Source organism: Arabidopsis thaliana (genome assembly GCF_000001735.4).
Source record: "Arabidopsis thaliana chromosome 1 sequence".
In the NCBI taxonomy this organism is placed as follows: domain Eukaryota; kingdom Viridiplantae; phylum Streptophyta; class Magnoliopsida; order Brassicales; family Brassicaceae; genus Arabidopsis; species Arabidopsis thaliana.
The window spans coordinates 22,498,367-22,523,076 of NC_003070.9; the positions used below are offsets into that span (position 1 = coordinate 22,498,367).

Below are 24,710 nucleotides of genomic sequence, written 5' to 3' on the forward strand. Positions count from 1 at the left end.
TTTATAGTTTTACTTTTGTTCGACCCAATAGTATACGATTCTTTTTGTTAAATGTGCTAAGACATAGTCTATGTTGGTTGCATCAATTCATGACATATGTTTTGTGAAAAAACAGTCCAGTTGTGGTTTTTAATAATCTTTTTAATATGGTATTACATGGTAATATATTATAAGCTTTTTTGCTTAATGCTAGTCAAACTTTACAAGTAGATACGGGATATTATCTATATGATTCATGCATCCAATTTCTATATAAATGGCATATATAAAATTCATGCATCAAAATATAAATGGCATAAGTTTCATTAGGTGAACAATTCAAATATAGTTAAACGCGGTGTGGATTAGACTTTTACAACACGAGATAAAATCAACTTCCGGCTAAGAGATGGAGTACACTTAATCTTTGTAATAGGCCCAAAAAAAACCACTAATACTAAGTTTAAGAAAACGGAGAAACTAACCCAAATCCGAAGAGAAAACCGGTTGAACAGGCTTTTAAATCCGATATGCATGCATGGTTGTGATTTTCAAGCACTCTTTGTTGTTCCAATGGTCCAGGTTACTGCTTATTTATTTCAGTACCAATGGACAATGGTAAGATTTGTTTTGCTTTTCTAGCAAGGAATTGTTTCTGAGAAAATTGGCTTCACAACATAGGTGTCATGTAATGAGGTGAGAAATCATATCTTGGTCTTTTGTGTTATTCGCTGAGATTAGGATTCAATTTAGTTTTAGGACTTTTACATAAACAAAACACACAGGAATGGTTCCATAAGAACTTGACGAAAAGAAAACACAGGCACCTCAAGTGGGTCTCTTGATGTTGTAATCAATTAATTTCCGAATAAAATGATCAACCATAACATTTACATAACATTCAAAACAAGAATTCCATACATTTCCAGAAAACAGGCTCAATAAAATTGCAAATTCAACAATATGCATCAAATAGATAAAATTTATTTATTGTTTTTCATAATACTATTTTTTATTTTGGAATCACAAAGACCAGTTCCTAAACAAAGGGAACTTAAAGGGAGTACAACTCCTATAAACAAAGGGAAAACATAAACGTGGTTTTTGTTGTATAAGGAACACAATACCCACTCTTATTTGTTGTATATAGATCTAGAAAACGTATCCTTTGATCATAGTATTAATTTAATGTTTGTTGCAGTTAGGTTCACATTTGTGAGATGTACTGGCCTCACCTTGACGTGCCTCTATCCTTCTTACATTAGCACAATCTTCAGCATCCTTGAGATACGCCTCTCTTGAGGACTCTTTATCGATCAAGCCTATAAACGTCTGAAAGCCAATTCCCACATCCGATTGTTTTAAAGAAGGGAACTTGCGGGTCACGTGCATCTCAGTTTCCTTCTCAGTGTAGCAGTTTTCGAAGCAGAACATAAACTCATCCATGCTTTGTTTCTCTACTTCCCTCTCGAGCCTTTCCTTAACCAACTTCATAGCCGGGAGCAGCTGCATCTCAATGATCTCGCGAGTTTCTGGTCTCATCTACAATCACACCAACAAAAAATGGATTTATTCTAAGTAACACTATAGAGAGTCAACAAAAGTCTATCCACTTTCAAGATTTCAGATAATATCACAAATGCCCTCAGACAGATCATCCGCAGATCACAAGAATTAAGAAACTCGAAGATTCTTTCAACGCACAATCAAGAAACAAAAAAAAGATCCAGACAGAAAACAACATGAAACAGAGCCAGTAAAATGTAGTAAAATTTCGAAATCAAGACAAGACCATAAATCCCTAACTATCAAACCTGAGATAACTACAGAAAAAGTACCTTTGATCTAAGAAATACACAGAAAAGTATAGGAAAGAGAACAAAACAAGGATTGTAAGTAAAAAGACACAGTAATGCGTAGTACTTGCTCTGTTTGAAGAAAACGTACCTTTGATTGAAAGAAAAAAGTACGGAAATGTATAGGAAAGAGAGGAATGAAACGAAGATTGTAAGAAAGAGTAGAGAATGTATTTAGACCTTTGCGTTGGCTCTGTTTTTATAGCCAAAACTTCAAAACCCATTACGCAAGAAACAAAAAAGATCAGACCTGTGATCCACTAAGAAAAGTAGTTTTGAAATGTGTAGGAAAGAGAGAAATGAAACGAGGATTTGAGTAATCTGACGATGTGTTTAGTACTACTCGCTTTGCTTTCTAGGCAAAATCGGCAAAGCCTTGTGTTCACGTTTCTCTAATGGGTTAGTTGGAACTAGGTAAATTTACTTACAAAAATAAGAATCAACCTTCCCATTAAAGTATCTACACAAAACAATTTAACGTTGAAAAACCGAAAAGAAACAGAACAAGAAGAATGTCAAAGCATCAAAAAACTCATAATGTACTTGTTATAATATATACGTTGAGTTAAGGGTTATTATTCGTATTGGTTTTAATCTAAAATGAATATCTCGGATGTTATTACAAAACATCAACTGCTTTTATTATCACGAATATTATTATTATATACGTTGGTTAATCACAATTTATTGATATGCATGCAAGTGCAATACAACCTTTTCGAGATGCTATAGTCTAATGACTCAGAAATATTGTATTGCTCGTCTTCCACTAGAAACATCATCGTCGAAGTATTGTTCCCTGCTCATAATTATTCCCATATAAAAATATTGTCCATATATATATTTCAATAGAATATACTATAACAAAAAGTAACTTGTAATTACTTAACAGAATTGAGTTTTATATATTAATTATAGTTTTTATAACAATCACCCATTGGTTAAAAAGCTTCGAAATTCATATTTTTTTTTTACTTTTTCCAAACAAATTTGTTTCATATTAATTAGTTTATCAACGTCTTGCGAGATTCAATACGTTAAAAATGTTGGTGGAGTGAGAAATTGATGTACATAAGTTACCACTCTTTGCATGCCATATATGGGAAGGGTTATAGTTTGAATTTACATCGTCAAGATAATGCCAAAAACTACGAAAAGTTGATAAAGTTGTTATCTAATTAAACATTCTTTGAAAACTAAAAAAGATTAACAAAAAGGTGAAAAGTAAAATATTGACGAAGAGATGAGGCGGATTCAGTTTGAGTAAACTCTTTCATGCATCCCAATTTTTACGTGGACCACTAAACTAATTTAAATGCAACACGAGATTAAATCATCATAAGATTTTTCACCATGCCAATTTTAAACATTAATGTGCACTAATAAGAGATCAAGTATACATTAATTATATTCTGAGTATATAACCCAAAGTACAAAAAAAATATGTACAGTAAATCGTTTATGCATGTATTATGTATACCATCTGACCTATTTATGTTTACTCAAAATTAAATTAGTCAAGAAGATCCAGAGTCACTAACGAATATATACTTAGCTTGTCTCTGTACGTAAATAAACACACAAGATTGGTTTCCATAAGAACTTAGGCGAAAGGAAAACACAGGATCCTCAATTGGGTCTCATTGAGTTGTAATCAATTATAACTTCCGAATAAAATGAAAATATAGATAAAATTATTTTTTGGTTTTTCATTACACTGTTTTTATTTTGGGATCACAAAGACCAATTCCTAAACAAAGGGGAATTAAAGGGAGTACAACTCCTATAAACAAAGGGAAAACATAAACGTAGATTTTGTTGTATAAGGATCACAATAACCACTCTTATTTGTTGTATATAAATTTAGAAAACGTATCCTTTGATCATAGTATTAATTTTAATGCTTGTTGCAGTTAGGTTCACATTTCTGAGATGTACTGGCCTCACCTTGACTTCTCTTAGCTTCCTCAGAAGTATCACGAGCCTGACTCCTTCTTACACTAGCACATTCTTCAGCATCCGTGAGATACGCCTCTCTTGACTCTTCATCGGTTACGGCTTTAGAGATCTGAAAGAAACTTTTCACAATCTTAAGTACGTAAGAAGGAAACATCTGGGCGATATGAGTAAAAGTTTCATCCTCTGTGTAACAGTTTTCGAAACAGAACATGATCTCGTCCATGGATCGTAGTACTTCGTTGTCGGTCATATTTCTCTGAGCCGCTTTAATTTTTGTGAGCTGTTTCTGAATAACCGCGAGAGTTTCTGGTCTCATCTAGAATCATACCAACAAAAGGAATTGATTATCTTAGGATCAAATACAAGATCATTAAAACTGAAACAATAATCAAAACCGGACTAACGTGAGAGTAAAGCATTACACAAAACAAAAGTTTGTCCATATTTCAGACATTATCCAAATGCAATCAGAAAAATCTCTTTGCGGATCACAATAATTACGAAAACGTGTTCCAGTTCAAAGAATCACATTCAAGAAACAAAAAATGATCAAGACTGAAATCAAAAAGCAGCAAAATTTGAAAAATAAGGACAAGACCCATATTGCAAGAAAAATCAGGATATCAACTTAAAATATGGTACCTTTGATTGAAGAACAAATGTATAAGAAAGATGGAACGAGGGATGTGTTTAATATTTTCTCTGTTTTTATAAAGATCAAATAACAAACGTACCTTTGATTGAAAGAAAAAAGTACGGAAATGTATAGGAAAGAGAGAAATGAAACGAAGATTGTAAGAAAGAGTAGAGAATGTATTTAGACCTTTGCTTTGGCTCTGTTTTTATAGCCAAAACATCAAAACCCATTACGCAAGAAACAAAAAAGATCAGACCTGTGATCCACTAAAAAAGTAGCTTTGAATTGTGTAGGAAAGAGAGAAATGAAACGATCGAGGATTTGAGTAATCTGACGATGTGTTTAGTACTCGCTTTGCTTTCTAGGCAAAATCGGCAAAGCATTGTGTTCACGTCTCTCTAATTTGCTAATTGAGTTAAGGGTTAGTTGGAACTAGGTAGATTTACTTACAAAAATAAGAATCAACCTTCCCATTAAAGTATCTACACAAAACAATTTAACGTTGAAAAACCGAAAAGAAACAGAACAAGAAGAATGTCAAAGCATCAAAAACTCATCATGTACTTGTTATAATATTTTTTTTTAATTATTATTCGTATTGGTTTTAATCTAAAATGAATATCTCGGATGTTATTACAAAACATCAACTGCTTTTATTATCACGAATATTATTATTATATACGTTGGTTAATCACAATTTATTGATATGCATGCAAGTGCAATACAAACTTTTCGAGATGCTATAGTCTAATGCCTCAGAAATATTGTATTACTCGTCTTCCACTAGAAACATCATCGTCGAAATATTGTTCCTTGCTCATAATTTTTCCCATATAAAAATACTGTCTATATATATATATTTCAATAGAAATATAGAATATACTATAACAAAAAGTAACTTGTAATTACTTAACAGAATTGAGTTTTCTATATTAATAATTCTTTTAATAACAATCACCCATTGGTTAAAAAGCTTCGGAACTCATATTTTTTTTACTTTTTCCAAACAAATTGTTTTCATATTTATTAGTTTATCAACGTCTTGCGAGATTCAATACGTTAAAAATGTTGGTGGAGTGAGAAACTGATGTACATAAGTTACCACTCTTAAAAAAAAAAAAAAAAAAGTTACCACTCTTTGCATGCCATATATGGGAAGGATCATAGTTTGAATTTACATCGTCAAGAAATGCCAAAACTACGAAAAGTTGTTATATAATTAAACACTCTTTGAAAACGAAAAAATGATTAACAAAAAGGTTAAAAGTACAAATGATCAAGTATACATTTATATTCTGAGTATATAATCACAAGTACAAAAAATTATGTAAAATCGTGTATGCATGTATTATGTATATCATCTGACCTATTTATGTTTACTCAAAATTAAATTAGTCAAGAAGATCCCGAGTCACTAATATATATATATTTCTAAGTCAGTAAATATCATAAAAATGAAATAGTTAGGAATTACAATAGAAACTCCTAAATATTTAGTTCCTTGGCAAAAATTATGATAAAAAACAAAGAAGTAAAACAATCTTTAGTCACTAACGAATATATACTTGTCTCTGTTCGTAAATAAACACACAAGATTGGTTCCATAAGAACTTAGGCGAAAGGAAAACACAGGCTCCTCAAGTGGGTTCTTGAGTTGTAATCAATTATAACTTCCGAATAAAATGAAAATATAGATAAATTTTTTTTTTAGTTTTTCATTACGCTGTTTTTATTTTGGGATCACAAATACCAATTCCTAAACAAAGGGGAATTAAAGGGAGTACAACTCCTACAAACAAAGGGAAAACATAAACGTGGTTTTTGTTGTATAAGGAACACAATACCCACTCTTATTTGTTGTATATAGATCTAGAAAACGTATCCTTTGATCATAGTATTAATTTTAATGTTTGTTGCAGTTAGGTTCACATTTGTGAGATGTACTGGCCTCACCTTGACTTCTCTTAGCTTCCTCAGAAGTATCACGAGCCTGACTCCTTCTTACACTAGCACATTCTTCAGCATCCGTAAGATACGCCTCTCTTGACTCTTCATCGATCAAGGCTATGGACTTCTGAAAGAAACTTCTTACACTCTTGGGTACGTAAGAAGGAAACTTCTGAACTATATGATTCACAGTTTCATTCTCTGTGTAACAGTTTTCGAAACAGAACATGAACTCGTTCATGGCTCGTATTACTTCGTGGTCGGTCATATTTCTCTGAGACGCTTTCATTTCTGTGAGCTGTTTCTGAATAACCGCGAGAGTTTCTGGTCTCATCTAAAATCATACCAACAAGAGAAAAATGATTATCTTAGGATCAAATACAAGATCATCAAAACTGAAACAATAATCAAAACCGGACTAACGTGAGAGTAAAGCATTACACAAAACAAAAGTTTGTCCATATTTCAGACATTATCCAAATGCCATCAGAAAAATCTCTTTGCAGATCACAAGAATTACGAAAACGTGTTCGATTTCAAAGAATCACATTCGAGAAATAAAAAATGATCAAGACTGAAATCAAAAAGCAGCAAAATTTGAAAAATCAGGATATCAACTTAAAATATGGTACCTTTGATTGAAGAAAAAATGTATAAGAAAGATGGAACGAGGGATGTGTTTAATATTTGCTCTGTTTCTTCAAAGATCAAATAACAAACGTTCCTTTGATTGAAGAAACGAAACGAAAACGAAACGAAGATTGAAAGTAAGCGTAGGATATGTGCATATGTTTAGTACTTGCTCTGTTATTTTATAGGCAAAACTTCATGACCTGTTACGCAAGAAACAAAGATCAGACCTAGGATCCACTAAAAAATACCATTGACACGAAATGTGTAGGAAAGAGAGAAATGAAACGAGGATTTGAGTAATCTGACGATGTGTTTAGTACTACTCGATTTGCTTTACAAGCAAAATCGGCAATGGCTTTGTGTTCACGTCTCTCTAATTGGCTAATTGAGTTAAGGGTTAGTTGGAACTAAGGAAATTTATTTACAGAAAAACAAAAAGAATCAAATTCCGATTAAAGTATTTACTCAAAATTTGCAACGTAGGAAAACCAAAGAAACAGAAAAAGAAGAATCTCAAAGCATCAGAAACTCATCATCACTTGTTATAATCTTTCTTTATTATTACAATTTTTTTATATCTAAAATATCTATCTCGGATATTATTACAGAAAGTTTTTTTAGTGTCATAAAAATTATTATATTCGTTGGTTAATCACAATTCATTGATATGCAGTGCAATAGTTCCTTGCTCATAATTTTCCCCATATAAAAATATTATCCATATATATTATAGAGTGTATTACATATTTACATTATAGAGTTCAATCAATAACAAAAAATAAAATAAATTGTAATTGCTGTACAGAATTGAGTTTTATATATTTATGGATTTTAATAATAATCATCCCCATTGGTTAAAAAACCTTCGGAATTCATCATATTTATTTATCAACCTCTTGCGTGAATCAATACGTTAAAAATGTTAGTGGAGTACAGAAATTGATGTATACTTTGAGTTATAACACTCTTTGCATGCCATATATGGGAAGGGTTATAGAGTTTGAAATTTTACATCGTCAAGAAATGCCAAAACTACGAAAAGTTGATAAAGTTGTTATCTAATTAAACACTCTTTGAAAACTAAAAAAGATTAACAAAAAGGTGAAAAATAATTAAAGTAAACTATTGACGAAGAGATGAGGCGGATTCAGTTTGAGTAAACCATTCGTGCATCCCAATTTTTACGTGGATCACTCAAATTTTTAAAACGCGTTGTGCCGTAAGTATCTTTTTGAGTTTGCATGCAAGTCGAGATTTTTTTAGATTTACATTTATGTGCACTATTAAAACATTAAGTATACATTTATATTCGGAGTATATAATCCACATTACAAAATATATATACATCGTTTATGCATCTATACCACATGCACCTGACCTATTTATGTTTACTCAATTTGACATTATTCAAGAAGATCCAGAGTCACTAACCAATACCTATCTTTGTACATAAACAAAACACACAAGATTGGATCCTCAAGTGGGACTCTTAAGTTGTAATCAATTCATTTACGAATAAAATGAAAAGATAGATAAAATTATTTTTGGTATTTCATTATACTACTTTTATTGGTGAATCACAAAGACGTTGGAGTACAACTCCTAAACAAAGGTACATCATATATAAACATGGATTTTGGTTGTATAGGAACACAAAAACCACTCTTATTTAGACAACGTATCCTTTGATCAAAGTATTAATTTTTCGGAATTTTGGGATAACGTTTCTTGCAGTTACGTTCACATTTGTGAGATGTACTGGCCTCACCTTGACTGTTCTTAGCTTCCTCAGAAGTGTCACGCCCCTGACTACATCTTCGAGACCAACAAGCTTCAGCATCCTTGAGATACGCCTTTTTTGACTCTTTACCGGTCGCTGATATCAACAATTTAAAGAACTTTCTCACATCCGCATCCGCAGGTACTAAAGACGGAAACTTATTTTTCATGTGAAACACAGTTTCATTCTCAGTGTAGCTGTTTCTGAAACAGAACATGTACTCATCAACGAATTGTTTTTCATCTTTGTCTCCCGGAATTCTATTAGCCGCCTCCATAGCCTTGAGCTTTTTCTGAATTGCCTCGAGAATTTCAGGATTCATCTACAATGACACCAACAAAATTGATTACCAAGATGAATTGATGATTCTAGAGAACAAAACAAATGATTTAACACAAGATTATTAAAAAGTGAGAAAATAATCAAAACCTTACTAAAGTGAGAGTAAAGCATTGTAAAAGACAAAACTGTATCCATATTTAGTTTACCATCCCAAATACCCTCAGAAAAATCTCTTTGCAGATCACAAAAGTTACGAAAACGTGTCGATTTCAAAGATGCACATTCAAGAAAATTAATAAGCAGCAAAATTTGGAAAATGACTTCAAGACCCATAAAGTTCAAGAAACAAAGATTGGTTCTGAGACCAACTAAAAGAATGTTACCTTTGATTGAAGAAGAAAAGTATAAGAAAGAGAGCAATGAAACGAGGGATGTGTTTGGTATTTGCTCTGCTATTTCAAAACGTACCTTTGATTGAAGAAAAAACACGAAAATGTATAGAAAATTGAGCAATGAAACGAGGATTGTTTAGTAAGAATAGAATGTGTGAATATGTTTACTACTAGCTCTGTTTTTTATAGGCATAACTTCATGACCCATTACGCAAGAAACAAATATCATACCTGGGATCCACTAAAAAATTACCTTTGATTGACACGAAATGTGTAAGAAAGAGACCAATGAAACAAAGGTTTTGAGTAATCTTACGATGTGTTTAGTACTCGCTTTGCTTTCTAGGCAAAATCGGCAAAGCATTGTGTTCACGTCTCTTTAATTTGCTAATTGAGTTAAGGGTTAGTTGGAACTAGGAAAATATGTTTACAAAAAAAGAATCAACCTTCCCATTTAAGTATCTACCCAAATTTTCCAACGTTGAAAACCCAAAAAGAAACAGAAGATGAATCACAAACTCATAACTTGTTATAAACTTTCTTTATTAATTATTAGTGTTGCTTTTAATGTAAAATATCTTGGATGTAGTTACAAAACATCAACTGATTTTTTTTTGTCACGAAAATTATTATATTCGTTGGTTAATCACAATTTCTTGAGAAGGTAGTCTAGATGACCCTAGAAACTTTGTCGCAAATGTTACTTGCTCATAAACTTTCTTCATTGTCGCAATTTAATTTGCACTAAGAGATTCTGTATCTTTTGTGTATATAATCAAAATTACAAATATATAAATCTCAGTGTCTTACCCAAATAAATTACAAATTAATATTCAGAAAAGAAAAACGTTTGAGAAAATAATAAATAAATAGTCGTGACACAAGCAAAATCAAGAAGAGCTTGTATCACCACCAAATGAATGTAAAAGAATTTTTGAAGTGACCAAAGAAAAGCGTTTTGAGTATCTCATTTGACGCAGCTCCAACGGTTTTCTTCACTTATGTAGCCCTTTCGCGAACCAAAGGAGCTCTGCTCGAACCTTTGTCTAGAGAAACTTTACGAGATGCAGTCATGGCTGATCTCTCTGCGATTCTTTTTTGCCTTTCCATTACAAGGTTTTCTATTCTCTTCCGCATCTCTTCTTCCTACAATCCCAAAGCAAGAAACTAATTCAATTATCGGATAAAAACCGCTAAAGAAACTGCGATTGTAAATTTTTTTGATCTTACCTTTTCAAACTTGTTCTTCTGTGCCATTGTTCTGCTAGCTACTGTTGGTTTCTTTGCAGTCTTGGACATTGTTTCCGCTCTGGTTCTACTTGGAGTTTTAGACTTACGAGTTTCCGGGTTCTTCACATTGTTTTTCTTCTCGCCGCTCTTATCTTCTTTCTCCTGAGCTGTTCCGTTACTGGATAGCCTTGCATTTGCTTCAGCAGAGAAATCAATCGAATAATCATTAGCCAAAGAGTCTCCTGAATTGCGTTCAGGAATCATACAAAGATCATTTGGTTCCCATGAATCGTGTTTTTCATTAGCATGCCCGTTGTCAACGTCAGAGGCTAAAACAATATCAGCAGCCATGTCTGGTCTCCACCGAGAGTCATAAAGATCATCAGCAGCAAGCGATGATGAATGGACCATGAAAGAATCATCAACGAATTCTTGTTTCTTGCTCTTATCAGAACCTTGAGATGTCAAAATGCTGTCATCAAATGACATTCTCCCGTAGTTGATTTCCGGTTTCCCAGCACGATTACCCGAAGCAGTAAACCAATCCTCTCCACTCCCTGACTTCTTCACCAACGATTCACCCCTTGTAGCATTATACATGTCTTTGCTTTCATCTCCTAACATTTCTGATCTCTTAAGCAGTAACATACATTCTTCAGTCGAGTCCCTCGTTCTTGGAAGCCTGCGAGCACTATCCTCACTTTCAAAATGATCAAAGCTATCTCCTCCATCTTCTATGTACTTATGCGTTGTGATGATGGAATCACCCGAGGCAGTGTTCTTTGTTTGCAAGCCATTAGAATTTGCACCCACACTAGCGCCTCTATGTGTGAAATGCTCCTGACCGATGACATCCATTGAATGCACATCTGAGCCATCATCGTGCCTCATCAAAATATTCTGAAATGAATCCCAATTCTCGTTGCTTCGTTTTTCTTCACCAGAAACTTCTCCCTCATGAGCTCTTTTTTCGTTGAGCATTCCAACAGCAGCATCTACAGTCTCTTTGATGGAACCGTTGTCCGTAAACTCATTTCCCTCCATGTCTCCATTTCTTCCCTCCGGGGTTATATAGTTAATATTACGGATGATAACAGTTTTAGATGACTTCTTCCGGTTTTTCTTTGATCGGCGTGAGTTTTTACTTGTACGAGAGTGTCTTTTACCTTGATCTTCCAAAGATGAAGCAGAATCATCGCTGGCCGATTCAGATTCACTAGATTCACTTGATTCACTAGACTCATCTCCATCAGAATCCCCCTTCCCTTTTTTCTTGGATGTTTTGCCCCTTGAAGGCCATGGCATGTTTCCTTGGTTTTGATTTGGCATGTGTTGCATAGGAGGGTACGGATAGCCTTGGTATGGAGACGGGTAAAAGTATTGAGGCATATGGTTTGGCCATCCCATTGGTGCTTGAAAGTTTGGAACACCGGACGGATGTTGCTCTAAATTAACTGACTTGTCATCTACAAATCAAAACTTCTTCACATTAGCAATCTAACCTTTATTGGAATCTCTGAGATGAAATACTACAAGGTGGTTTATTTTCCGAACCTGTATTAGATGGCATTGAGTCTGTCCCATTTAGTGATAGAGCAGCACCTTCATTAGTGAGGATGATGCCTGAGGAACCCAACAATGACATGTCCACTGGAGCACACGCTTTCACAGCTGCTAATTCCGCCATCCAAAGCCCATCACCGTGCTTCTTCTTCCATAGTTCTTTATACATTATGCATGCTTCTCTGCATAATGATGGAAAAGGACATTAGATTTCAAACTGATCTCATAGTAAAGCAAATGAAAGAGGTTAAGAAACGATGAAATGTTTAGTAGTAGTTACATTACATACCTTAACCTTGAAGCCCCGAAAGCATCAGCAAATAAAATGAGATCATCAATACTATCAATTTCATAACCAGCAACAACCCCTCGTGCATAAGCCATTGCTTGCTCTCTTCGAAGCAATGTTCTTCTAGTTTCAAGAAGACGTTGAAGTTGAATCCTAATAAATGAAACAAACACAAAAAAAGAAATTAGTCAAAGCAACACTCACCATCAGTTGCATAATGCACCAAAAGAAATGTTCCATAGTTAAAAGAGTTACTTAGAGGTTTCCTCTCCTACCACCTCATTGCCATTCTCAGATTCCTTCTGTGTAATACATTGAGACGAAAAAAATCAATTCACCAAACCAGCCCTTACGAAAATAACACAGTACCACTTGAAAGCGCGCACGAGTTACCTTAGAGGACTCATTCGACTTCTTTAGATTACTGCTATCTCCAGAATTACTCCCTGCAAATGATAAGCAAAACAGGATTAAGATAATGTCAAGAACGCTGTTTAAACCAACACAATTGCCATTACAAGCTAGCTTTTTAGCTTACCGTCTTGTAATTGCAGAGCATCAGCAGCATTGGCAATTTCATTAGCTTGAATAGAATTCTCAATCTGCAAAATCTCTTTCTCCAGAGTCGCAAATCTTTCGATAATCGCAGGCGTGTTTACAAATCTCACAAACCTACAATTAAAGAAACTTAATCAATAACAAGTCAACATTGTCTCTACACAGTAACAAAAATCTTCCACACACCATTTATCATCACAAAGTCATTATCACAAACTTGACATAAACACCAGATTTCTACTCGAATTAGCATAATTCGAATCTGAATTTGGAAATTGTCAACAAAATCGAAGCCGGATTATCAAAATTGAAATTACCGATCAAAAGTGGATTTGGTGAACCAAGAAGAGTGAGAAGAAGGAGGAGTCAGAGAAATGGAGTAACCGCCTTTAGAGATCTGATCTCTAGCGAACTTAAGATGAGAGACGAATGGTTCAAAAATCCCTGAAGCTAGCTTCTCCTTCTTACTCCCACAGAATAGAACCAGATCGAATCTTCAACACAAAAACCACAAAACCAAAACACAATTCAACAAAAGAAAATCAAAATTCAACAACAAATGAAGATCAATCAATCAAATCAAAAGTGAGACCTAGTGCGAGTAGGAGTGAGTTGAAACAAAGCGGAATCGAGAATAGCTCTAGAATCCATAGTGGTTGGCTACGGAGAGAGAATAACCAGTGAAGTTCTTCTTCTTCGTCTTCGTCTCTCTGATGATGATGGAGAAGAAGGAAGAAGAAGATAAAGGCAGAGACGTGAAGGAGACATATTGACTTTTTTTTTTTTTTTTTGGTGGATTCGAAGCTTTCGGTGACAGCAAAGGATGAGTTAAGAGTTGGCACATGGTTGGATTCACATTAGTGACTGACCAATACTATTATTTAGTGGTCCCCATTCAATTATGTTTTATGCTCATCCTCGTCGTCGTTTTTTTTTAATTATTTTTCCTAATCGATCCATCTTCTTATAATCAATGTTATTGTTATAGTATGTGTTATTTTTTTCTCTTGTCGGCTATTAAATCGATATATCATAGACACTAGAAAAGAAATATCAAACAACATAACAAAGTACCGTTTAGGGAAAGTGGTGTAAGCCCACCTCAACGGGTAGAAGTTATTCTTAATTGGAGTTTAATAGATGAGTAGGTCCATATTGGAAGGAAAAGACATATGAGAGACGAATGACCATGACAAGAATGATCTATGGAATTAGGGTTATGAGTTTTGTTTGGATTGGGAATAAATTTTGATTTTGGTTTCTTGAAAATATTTGCAAGTGAGAATAAAAAAGATATCGTCAGAAATGTATAATGATCAAGCAATGAATAGATTTATATATTGAAACATTATGCGAAATGTGAGGATTTTAAAATGTGAATCCAAACAAATTTAGTTGCACAAGGTTTTAAATGATACATATTTTAATACAGAATGGATTATATATAAATTTGGAATTCGTCCTAAATGTAAGATTATTTATTTTAATTCAGAATGCTTCTAGAAGGATGTGAAAATTTTGCTTATTGTATTTGTAAAAATTCGATCACTCGATATATATACCAAAAGAAATTGTGATTATGTTCAATTTTTTTTTTTTTAACAGCTTCTTTCAATTGATATGATTAACAGTAATACAGTGTAGAGCATTTGTGATTATGTTCAATAAATTATGTTTTTACTCAAGTATTTAGTTGACTAATTGTTTTTCTAATGTTAAATTGACTAATCAACAAAAAAAAAAATATTACAACAGTTTGGATTCATTGAAAACTTTCAAACCTGTTTAAAAATAAGGAAACAGATAAAAAAAAATGCGAGAAACATTTCATAATAATGGGAAATTACATTTTGCTTCTCTTTAAAATTATTTCTATATGATTAGATAGGTTACAAAATAAATCACTTTGTGACAAGAGAATCAATAAACACAATTAACTAACTTCTTACGAGGATGAAGTTCATCGAAAAATGAGTAGTTAAAATTCACAAAATACTTAATTGCCATCAATTAAATTAAAATAGAATTATCATCAATTAAATTATATTAGAATCAAGGAAAATTAGCGTATTTTTTCTCCTTCATTTTATTTTAATTTTATTGATGGTAATGGTCAGCTTGTACGTGGTGTTGATGCTCCTTAATTAATCTCCAATCCTTTCTTCAACTTCTAACAAGTTCTTCGTGACTGCATCCGATGCCATGGCCAAGAACTCTGACCAGTCTCTGAACAATAGAAAACTCAATTTAGAAACAAGCACATTTACATTACCAAATAATAATTTATGAGATATAAGATTGTTATTTCTATATTGCGTGTATGATTTCTAACAAATTCGTAAAAGAACCTGTAATCAAAAAAACAGTCGAATGTTTTATAAAATAAAATGCTATGTTTTTATTTTAAGCAATCCTAATATTTTAATATGTAAAAATGAACTATATATTGCATTCATATGGTTAAAAATGATAAATATATATATATATATATATATGTATATATATATATATATAATGTAGAAAAACAAGAGCATACCCATTAGATGTATCAAACGTGAGTCCTACGGTATATTTTGCTTCCTCGAGAGCCAATTGAAACCTCCGGATCTCGGCAGCTGGACGTGTCTTGTCGTCTTTTACGCAGAGTTCCGATGGCTTGACATCGCAAAATATAGGGATGACTCTTTTCTTGTTCTTCACGAGCAATGCGAGTTCATGGAGACAGAAGTAAGAGTCACAGTAACGAGGAGAGAAAACCGCAATACCAACCCCGCATGCTTTGATTGCCATGTCGATCTCGACAAAAAGCCTGTCTCCAGGCTTTAAACTCTTACTATCCAAGAAAGCAGTCAAACGTTGTCTAGTGAAACAATCATATAGTAGGCCTGAAATAGTCTTCTTGGTATCGATCCCACGATGATTGATGAAAATATCACATGGGTTTGGGTAAGGTAGGGTTGGATTTGCAATGTATCTTGTTGTGTATGCGATTTTTGAGCAAGGTGTTAACAAACGTTGCATCGAAGAGTTTTGAATAGACGAGGAAGAAATGAAATGATTGAATTAAGCGAAAGAGTGATTTAGAGATGAAGACTGGTTTTGATATATTTTTGATAATTGCTTTTAGTATTGTGGAAGAAGAAATGATTTTAGATTAGTAAGAAATAGATATGTGTCTCTATATTTATAAGTGATCGTTTTACGCTTATAGTTAGCTATGGTTTGTGTCTTTGTGAATAAGGTCCGAGAACTCCATGTCGGATCTTGGATATTTTGCCACTTTGTTTTTGTAAATATTCATAAAAATTGTGATTCTTCTCGCGCTAATACTCAAGGAAGAATTCAAACTTCTTTTTCTAACATTTGGACTTCAAGAAAATACTAGTGTCTATTTGAAAATACTTCAAGAAACGAGTGAATTTATTCTTATCTTTGACTTGCAAGCATTTTTGTCTTTTCTCGTGTGGTTTGAAGAAAAGATTAAAAAAAAACCTTCAAAGACGTACATATACTTTTGAATCAAAAAATATTTGTTAGTTATATTTGCGTCAAAAAGTATTCGCTACTTTTCCTTTGTTCTTTTTTATACTAAACCCCGTTGAAAGAAGTAAGTAAAAGTGTAAACATCTTTGAAACGGTCACCATCTCAAAAAGTAACATAGTAAAAGCAAAGAGAAATGACCAACTGTATCTAGAATAAAGATATTAAATCAAAATACAAATTCATCAATAAAATTAAATTTCATATTAACTCAGATATTAAATTTAAATAGACACACCAATTTCTTAGGAAGATATATGTTTTGATGTTTTCAGTTTAGTCAACAGCTTATATATAAATAAAACGGTTTAAAAAAAGTTATAAAAAGGTGGTACAACGTAACATAACTAACCAGTCCGCTTTGATATGTTTTGATGTTTATATTTATTTAATCTTTAATGGCCATTTGTATTATATCGTAGTTTTTACTCTCGTTAATTTTATAAGTGAAATACTAAACTATTTTGTTCGTACAGAAAAAAAAGAGACGAAATATATATAGAATTAATGTTCGAGATGTCGGGGCTGGGCTGGGCTGGGAGTGGACAGTAATCTGAACCACAACCGTGTGTAATACTAATATATGAGTCTCCTCGAATCCTCTCATGGAACAGTTGGAAGAAGAAGAATTTGGAGAGTTTGCTAACATAGTGTCAAAAAGAATTGTCACAACTCACAAGAATGAAGAGGGGGAAGAAGAAGAAATTTCTCAAAAATTTAGCCATTAGAGGCCTAAAATCCTAGCCTAGTCCATATCTCAGAAGCAAATCCTCAATTCTATCACCCAAACTCTTAAAGTTAGGCTTCAAAGGAATTTAGATGAAAGGATCATGGGCCTTACCTTTTGAGTCTTAGCATCGCATGCATGCCTATGGCCGGGCCTACTACTATAGGATGAGGTCCACTAGATTCAATCTATATCAAGGTGAGCCAGTCTTTTTATACCACGTCCTAGTGATGTCCACCGAAATGTAACAAAACATCCTAGCAGACCCCATGACCTCATATCTCCTGACTCCTGATAAAGTCACCTCACCATATCTCTTGAACAATGTCCTTCGACGACGAAGAATCTTCGTACACCTCGTGTAGTTCCATGCAACGAGTCGATCGATTCCTAAAAACATCATCAGTAATTTGAAACTCTTGATTATTGATAATATTACTAACTTGGAAAATTATGCTAGTACCCAAAGTTTATACATGTATATATATATATATATATATATATATAACTACTACAGTCGACTATTTGGATTTTCTTTGTATTAATTATCTTCATAGTTTACTAGAGTTCAATTGCGAACGAAAAACACATTTTGGTAACACGATAATTTTTTAAAATATATTTATAGAGAATTCCCACATTTCTAGTTTTTATAAAATCTTACACAAAAACCAAAATGAGGTATGTGCGTGATGTGTAGCATAAGAAAGGCATGACATAAGGCAGTTCGAAAAAACCCTGCCTTTTCTCCAAAATTTAATGCCCATTGGCCGCTAATTTTGGGCCCTACGATTAGCCACGTGTAATTTCCTCGTCGAGGGACCCAGTTCGGTACTCATATGCTCACACAAACCTAACACCTATTTCTTCTCGCATCTTATATGAAACACATTCACTCTCCAAAATAATCTATACTTTTCCTACATATTCTCTTGACGATCATGAGACTGATTTCGTGAAAATATCGTCATTATATCAAATTAGAAGTTGATGGAAAACATGGGGGATTCGAGCATAGGGCCGGGCCATCCGCATCTCCCTCCCGGGTTTCGGTTTCACCCGACTGATGAGGAACTAGTAGTTCATTACCTCAAGAAGAAAGCAGATTCTGTTCCACTTCCAGTCTCAATCATCGCAGAGATTGATCTTTACAAGTTTGATCCTTGGGAGCTTCCAAGTATTTATATTTCCTAATTTATGCTTTAATGATATGATTAAAATGTACGATTTAATTTTACTATGACCACTGTAATCTAGCCACTATTTAAATTTGGTATATATAGTAACTATCTTGTGGATAATAATATTTTGAATGGTTTAGGCAAGGCGAGTTTTGGAGAGCACGAGTGGTACTTCTTTAGTCCTCGGGATCGGAAGTATCCAAATGGGGTTAGGCCAAACCGGGCAGCAACTTCCGGTTATTGGAAAGCAACGGGAACCGATAAACCGATATTTACGTGCAATAGTCACAAGGTTGGTGTCAAGAAAGCGCTTGTTTTTTACGGTGGAAAGCCTCCTAAAGGGATAAAAACAGATTGGATCATGCATGAATATCGCCTCACTGATGGTAACCTTAGCACTGCGGCTAAGCCGCCTGACTTAACCACGACAAGGAAAAACTCACTACGGGTATGTGAAAAATGATATTAACCAAACTCACTAAGCCACCATTATACACTACTATTTTAATCTACAATATTGTTTCACGTGGGAAAATCATACCAAAATCTTTTCTTTTTTGGGAAAACTCAAGATACTCTTCTGGTTGGATTAATGCGACTGACATTATTATTATATAGTTTGGTGTGTTGATTTGTACCACAAATCAAAATTTTGCAGCTAGACGATTGGGTTCTATGTAGGATCTATAAGAAGAATAGTTCACAAAGACCAACAATGGAGAGAGTATTACTTAGAGAGGATCTAATGGAAGGCATGCTCTCAAAATCATCTGCTAATTCTTCTTCTACATCAGTACTAGACAACAACGACAACAATAATAACAATAACGAAGAACACTTTTTCGACGGTATGGTCGTTTCTTCAGACAAACGTTCCTTGTGTGGTCAATACCGAATGGGCCACGAGGCCTCAGGATCATCTTCATTCGGATCTTTCTTATCGAGCAAGAGGTTTCATCATACAGGTGATCTCAACAATGATAACTACAATGTCTCTTTTGTTTCGATGCTTAGTGAGATTCCTCAGAGTTCGGGGTTTCATGCAAATGGTGTTATGGATACGACGTCGTCTCTAGCTGATCATGGGGTTTTAAGACAGGCGTTTCAGCTTCCTAACATGAACTGGCACTCATAATCTATATAGATATATATGTGTGTATCATATATGTATCTATGCAGGCCTAATATAGTTTACACATAAATCATCTGGGAATATATATATACAAGTACGCGGTCTTACAAATGTATACGTATCTGTTTAATTACGTCAAGAAAAAGTGTATACGTTTCTTTTTACTCAATGGCTGCAAAGATGTGTACTAATAACAGAAGCTGATTAATAAAAAATATAAAAGTATATTTTTTCCAATATGATACAATTTAGCAAAGTTAAATATTCAACATGTTAATATACATTATGCAAGGTTTGGTTCATTTTCCCATAAGTGAGTACGTGAATAGGATGCAGATAATTTTTCTGTTTTACTATGAAGTTGACATTCTTACGTTGAAGTTTACTATGAAGTTGACTTCCATATGAATATTTTTTTAGGAAAACTTAAACTCTTCGTCTTCATGGTCCAAACTATTTCTATCTATCTCATTACCACTCCTTAAACATGCACAAATCAATTTGAACAAAAACTATGAGAAAAAAATAGAGATGAAAATATGGGGAAGATGAGAAGTATAAGAAGATGACACAAAAAAAAAACGAAAATGAAGATGACACACCGGATTTTATGAGTTGAGGTTGGCTAGCTAAAAGTATTCCTAGGATTTCTTTAGCTCAGATCAATCTTCAAACATCATCATACATACACTCGATCTTTTTATAAGTGGAGGATCAAATGCTCTGTTTCTTTGTTGGGTTGTTATACAAGATCTCAAACCCGACTTTGGTTTAGCTCGATGGAGTCTAGACCAACATTTAAACCACAATTACATGTTACTCGAACTGTACCACATGTAATCTTTGATTAAACCTACACTGAGATCAAATTAAATTTCGTTTCATTCGAACCCACTTTTTCATCATCATGGAATTATAAAAGTTGATGATGAGAACAAATTTACGTCACACATTTTTGTGTTGAAAGTGGTAAATGGTTATGGTTTTCACTACCTTAAATTATTTCATGAGGTGAACTGCCTTTGAGAAATGAAAAAAAGAGGTGAATTCAAAACACGTTAACGTTTTGTCAACTTCATTGCTCATCACCTTCAGAAACTATGTTTTCTTGTAGTTAATTAACTGACATTAAAGAAAAACCACGTACGTAAATCCGAAGTGTATTTAACTATACGTATGCTGATGCGTGTACAGTGGCGGGTGGCCTAGTCTTTGACTGGTTCCACCTAAAAATGAGATTAGCGTGTTTGATTTTTCCAATTTTGAATAAGTACTATAACTAGCATGTTTAATGCTTACTGGCAATTTTGCATATGACTATTCTTCTGCAAATTATTGTCTTGCACAAACATATATAAATAGACTCTTCCACGAATTGTTAATTCTTCTCCAATTAATTTATTAGATCATTTCCGGATCTGTCACTATTCTCACTTCAGTCATACAATTCTTATGATGATAAGAATTGTATTTTTCACTTGGGTAGGAAAGAAGTGCGACCGCCGTGGATTAATTAATACCCAACTCTAAAATATTTCTGCTATAAAACAGACCATTTAATTTATTGATTTTGTACTTAAAAGGGTTCAAATCGTTTTTATTTATTTATAATATTCACTAAAAAAAACCTACTAAAATATTATATTTAGGCCCTGATAATTATACCTTTTATTTTTAGTCAAGAATAGGCCCGAACAATTTTAAAAATATGTCCAAAAATTCTGTTTTTTCTTTTAAAAAACAAACAAAAAGGTCCAAAATTATTTTTTCGCCCTAAGGCTTTTAATAATGTTGGGCTGGGACTGTGTACTTATGCGGAGTTTTAGAATGTAGGTCGGTGAACTATGCGAACTAACATGTTTTAAATATTTGTCCTTCTCCCTAGTATGTCAGATGATACAATTGGACGGATTTTAAAATTATTGGTTTCCCAGTTGTTGTTGTCTTTGAATCACTTGGTTACAGGGTCAACTTACAGTAGTAGTACATGACCACCCCTTCGTCTATTCCACATCACAAAAATTCAAAGCAATACATTTCTAGTCGTATTATACTATTATTATTTCTTGACGAATTTTGCATGTTTCACGTTTTATACGGTTCACAAGTCTTTTTTTTTTATATAATTGGTTCACAGTCTATTAATTAGTGCAAGACACAAATAAAAGAATGCATATATATATATATATAAATAACCAAGAAAAAAATAAAAATCAGAAAATATAACCAAAATAGATGTGAGATATCATCAGTTTATCTATTTTTACTGTTTTGATCATTTCAATTACTTAGATTTTTACTGTTTACTATATAACTTTTTTTTGTTCAATATTAGCATACTTTTTTAAGAAACGTAGCCCTCAAATTTGTTATTAAAATCTTTTTTTAATTAAAATATTTTTTCATGTGGGAAAGGCATCCTCTACTCAATAATAAGTATTTGAATTTATTCTTTTTAGGGATATAAGGAAAAGTCAATATATAGACGTTTTCGTTTGTGTTATGAAAATTAGTTTGAACTTGTATTTAATCATGTGTCTCATGCAAACAACGTCAATTCCCTGTCTTCTCTCTCTCTAATAACTCATTGCGATTTTTGTTTCGTTTTTTTTTTTTGTCCTTAAGATTTGATTTTTCACCACTACCCGGCAGTTGAAAGTTAGAAAACTCTTGGATTTGTCGATTAGTGTTTCCGTATTGACATACAATATGAAAACGATTACTCGATGGTGCTAGGACGTATAGCTAACAATCTATAAGATTTTGATAGATTAGTTGTTTATCTTAAAGATTGTTTTACAGCAATAATTCTTTAACAGTCTTTATGTCTTTATGATATCCTATAAAATTTAAGTTCATCAATGTAATCATTATTAGATAAGTGCTGATAGAAAAAACAATTGTAAAATAATGAAATAAAGTTGCAAAATGATACTTTAATATTATTTAGTAAATTGGAGAGAAAATAAAGAACTAATTTTGCTTATCAAATCAATTTGTTTTTTTTAAATCATACTTTCTCATTTAAAAATTGAATATTGTGGATGTCGGAATCCGCAATTAGGAATTTGTGGATGTTGCAAGGGCCTTAAACCTTGTTAGTCGAACTAAGATCGAATCGAACAGTATTTCAGTTAATCGGAATTTTTTTGTATAGTAATTTTCTCGTCCCCTTTACAAATGACGAATCAATCCTATTTATACAAACTAATCGAATATCTGCGAAGTAAATGGACGCTCGAATCACGCCGCGAATCACGTCTCATTAATGTTTATGTTTCACATAGCCACCTCGCGTATTAACGCATTCTCATTTACTCCGCAGATTTCCGTTACGTAACGCTTAAAATGATTCTTCAAATCGACCTGGCTCTGGTGGGCTTATCTCGGCCCACTCCATATTTGACAATCCTGGATTCATCGTTAAGGCTTTGACCCAGGCCCATTAAAGAAATATGACGGATCGCGGGTCGGAGCAAATATACGAGATCCGACATCCACAAATATCAAACTTTGTAATTTTTGGCCAAACAAAAGAACTACTTTAACTAGCAGGTATGAAAGTTATAATACTGTTAAAAGAACTCAGCTTGTTCATTGATTTAAAACGATCAAATATCCCAAATCTTCATTTCTAGTTTCCACTGGTTTTCTTTGTTTTCGATATCAATTTTAGACACTAAGAGGGTGTATTCAATCTAGTATTTTAAGTGATTTGTGTAATATTTACAAATTATATGTTATTCAAACATGAATTTTAAAAACTCTAATGGAATACAATGTAGTTGAACTAATGATTTAAAAATCTACCTTTAAATCCATTGTTACTGAAAACAATTTGTAGATTTGATTCTTATTAATTTTGAAAGATTTAAGAGGATTTGAAAAGATTTCTTTAGTTAAAAATACAAAAATTCAAATCTCATGGTTTTAGGTGAAATTTGATTTTTTTTTTATAATAAATCATATCAACTTCTCTCAAATCATTAAAATCTAATAAAAACTAACTAAAATTCAAATCATTCAAAATTTAAGATCCAATATACTCCCCTAATTCGTCTTACATATCCTACCTTACACTCTTGTGTCTCATCTTCTCTGCCATTTGACACAGAAAAAAAAAGAGTTAGGACGGACATATCCGAAACAACCAAATAGACTGTTTTTAAACAGTTATATACGAACACGAAGGTTCAGCTTTGTGATACACCATTTATCGTAACAATTAAAATATGGTAATTTTAGGCTAAATTATAGAGTAGATCTTGTTTCAAATATTACAATTTGCATGCACCAAATTGTTTTACATTTTCATTTTCCAGAGAAAACCAAATCATTGGTTAGTCACTTCGGAAGTACCAATCCCAATATTCTTTACAGTAAATACCCGGAACCGCCGAGTTCGGGTGTTTCAGAAATGACCAATGATGATCAATTAGTCACTTCAGAGAGCTTCCGGGTGAAACGCGCTTAAACGATGGCCTTGACAATGACTTCCTAGTACTGATGAGAGAGCGGTGGTGCCAAACGCTAGGAAGCTGCCGAGGATGTGACAAGATTGAAGGAAATCTGAGGTTAAGACTTAAATCTTTATGGAACTGGATTACATTTTGAGGTTGATGAATTGTATTTTGATTGATATTGAAAACATGATGATGTGGATATGCAACGGCCAAGTATCGAGATTTGAATTGAGATATGGATTTGATGCACAAGTGGTCGAAGAAAGAACGAAGTGGACAAGTACATTACCTGTAATAGTACATAACTTGTGTGGTTCACTAATTCTTAGAGATTATGAATCATTGTAGATGAATAGGCAAGTCTATCAGACATCTCTAACTTATGGCAATCACTAGTTTCTTGTACATAAAGTACTATTTGCACCCAAAAAATAAAAATATGTATATAAATTTACTACTACTTAATGCCCATTATTTTTCTGTTTTCAATATTGTGATATACATTATGCAAGTTTACACAGGGATGGATCCATAGCGACATTAGCATTGTAGATTACTAAC

General features: G+C 33.2%; 7 protein-coding genes and 1 long non-coding RNA gene across 9 annotated transcripts; 1 reads left to right on the forward strand and 7 right to left on the reverse strand.

Moving 5' to 3' along the window:
- Positions 1 to 950: 950 nt before the first annotated feature.
- On the reverse strand, positions 951 to 1,965 carry AT1G61090 (uncharacterized protein). Its single transcript, NM_104790.2, has 2 exons — positions 1,818 to 1,965; positions 951 to 1,521 (listed from the first exon to the last, which is right to left on the reverse strand). The coding sequence occupies exon 2, from the start codon at positions 1,519 to 1,521 to the stop codon at positions 1,165 to 1,167; it is 357 nt and encodes a 118-aa protein (NP_564770.2). The 5' UTR covers positions 1,818 to 1,965; the 3' UTR covers positions 951 to 1,164.
- A 1,553-nt stretch (positions 1,966 to 3,518) lies between these two features.
- On the reverse strand, positions 3,519 to 4,575 carry AT1G61093 (uncharacterized protein). Its single transcript, NM_001124051.1, has 2 exons — positions 4,437 to 4,575; positions 3,519 to 4,110 (listed from the first exon to the last, which is right to left on the reverse strand). The coding sequence occupies exon 2, from the start codon at positions 4,108 to 4,110 to the stop codon at positions 3,733 to 3,735; it is 378 nt and encodes a 125-aa protein (NP_001117523.1). The 5' UTR covers positions 4,437 to 4,575; the 3' UTR covers positions 3,519 to 3,732.
- A 1,572-nt stretch (positions 4,576 to 6,147) lies between these two features.
- On the reverse strand, positions 6,148 to 7,145 carry AT1G61095 (uncharacterized protein). The gene is made up of 2 exons (NM_148615.2): positions 7,011 to 7,145; positions 6,148 to 6,712 (listed from the first exon to the last, which is right to left on the reverse strand). The coding sequence occupies exon 2, from the start codon at positions 6,710 to 6,712 to the stop codon at positions 6,335 to 6,337; it is 378 nt and encodes a 125-aa protein (NP_683456.1). The 5' UTR covers positions 7,011 to 7,145; the 3' UTR covers positions 6,148 to 6,334.
- Positions 7,146 to 8,552: 1,407 nt separating this feature from the next.
- AT1G61097 (uncharacterized protein) lies at positions 8,553 to 9,581 on the reverse strand. Its single transcript, NM_202330.1, has 2 exons — positions 9,457 to 9,581; positions 8,553 to 9,113 (listed from the first exon to the last, which is right to left on the reverse strand). Exon 2 carries the CDS (start codon positions 9,111 to 9,113, stop codon positions 8,709 to 8,711), a length of 405 nt encoding a protein of 134 aa, NP_974059.1. The 5' UTR covers positions 9,457 to 9,581; the 3' UTR covers positions 8,553 to 8,708.
- A 576-nt stretch (positions 9,582 to 10,157) lies between these two features.
- Positions 10,158 to 13,967, reverse strand: AT1G61100 (disease resistance protein (TIR class)). Of its 2 annotated transcripts, none has more exons than NM_104791.3 (9): positions 13,698 to 13,905; positions 13,423 to 13,599; positions 13,086 to 13,219; positions 12,941 to 12,993; positions 12,803 to 12,849; positions 12,548 to 12,700; positions 12,250 to 12,440; positions 10,696 to 12,161; positions 10,158 to 10,611 (listed from the first exon to the last, which is right to left on the reverse strand). In NM_104791.3, the coding sequence occupies exons 1-9, from the start codon at positions 13,754 to 13,756 to the stop codon at positions 10,465 to 10,467; spliced, it is 2,427 nt and encodes an 808-aa protein (NP_176305.2). In that variant the 5' UTR covers positions 13,757 to 13,905; the 3' UTR covers positions 10,158 to 10,464. The 2 variants fall into 2 exon arrangements, with proteins under 2 accessions (NP_176305.2, NP_001185276.1); NM_001198347.1 differs by having other exon boundaries at positions 10,185 to 10,611; positions 12,803 to 12,846; positions 13,698 to 13,967.
- A 1,251-nt stretch (positions 13,968 to 15,218) lies between these two features.
- Positions 15,219 to 16,126, reverse strand: AT1G61105 (Toll-Interleukin-Resistance (TIR) domain family protein; the record flags this gene model as incomplete). The annotated part of the gene is made up of 2 exons (NM_202331.2): positions 15,219 to 15,331; positions 15,642 to 16,126. 2 exons carry the CDS (start codon positions 16,124 to 16,126, stop codon positions 15,250 to 15,252), a joined length of 567 nt encoding a protein of 188 aa, NP_974060.1. The 3' UTR covers positions 15,219 to 15,249.
- Positions 16,127 to 18,235: 2,109 nt separating this feature from the next.
- Positions 18,236 to 19,926, forward strand: NAC025 (NAC domain containing protein 25). Its single transcript, NM_104792.3, has 3 exons — positions 18,236 to 18,550; positions 18,695 to 19,002; positions 19,213 to 19,926. The coding sequence occupies exons 1-3, from the start codon at positions 18,364 to 18,366 to the stop codon at positions 19,687 to 19,689; spliced, it is 972 nt and encodes a 323-aa protein (NP_564771.1). The 5' UTR covers positions 18,236 to 18,363; the 3' UTR covers positions 19,690 to 19,926.
- A 4,196-nt stretch (positions 19,927 to 24,122) lies between these two features.
- On the reverse strand, positions 24,123 to 24,359 carry AT1G08357. The gene has a single exon (NR_139417.1). It is a non-coding gene; the product is annotated as an other RNA (long non-coding RNA).
- Positions 24,360 to 24,710: the final 351 nt, after the last annotated feature.

Bases quoted from the DNA above. Each gene is read 5' to 3' on its own strand.
- AT1G61090 (NM_104790.2), bottom strand. From the start codon at position 1,521: ATGAGACCAGAAACTCGCGAGATCATTGAGATGCAGCTGCTCCCGGCT.
- AT1G61093 (NM_001124051.1), bottom strand. From the start codon at position 4,110: ATGAGACCAGAAACTCTCGCGGTTATTCAGAAACAGCTCACAAAAATT.
- AT1G61095 (NM_148615.2), bottom strand. From the start codon at position 6,712: ATGAGACCAGAAACTCTCGCGGTTATTCAGAAACAGCTCACAGAAATG.
- AT1G61097 (NM_202330.1), bottom strand. From the start codon at position 9,113: ATGAATCCTGAAATTCTCGAGGCAATTCAGAAAAAGCTCAAGGCTATG.
- AT1G61100 (NM_104791.3), bottom strand. From the start codon at position 13,756: ATGGATTCTAGAGCTATTCTCGATTCCGCTTTGTTTCAACTCACTCCT. The intron at 13,600-13,697 runs GTCTCACTTTTG...TTTGTGTTGAAG, and splicing joins CTCACTCCTACTCGCACTAG to ATTCGATCTGGTTCTATTCT. The intron at 12,850-12,940 runs GTAACTCGTGCG...TGTATTACACAG, and splicing joins AGTCGAATGAGTCCTCTAAG to AAGGAATCTGAGAATGGCAA.
- NAC025 (NM_104792.3), top strand. From the start codon at position 18,364: ATGGAAAACATGGGGGATTCGAGCATAGGGCCGGGCCATCCGCATCTC. The intron at 18,551-18,694 runs GTATTTATATTT...TGAATGGTTTAG, and splicing joins TGATCCTTGGGAGCTTCCAA to GCAAGGCGAGTTTTGGAGAG. The intron at 19,003-19,212 runs GTATGTGAAAAA...AAAATTTTGCAG, and splicing joins CAAGGAAAAACTCACTACGG to CTAGACGATTGGGTTCTATG.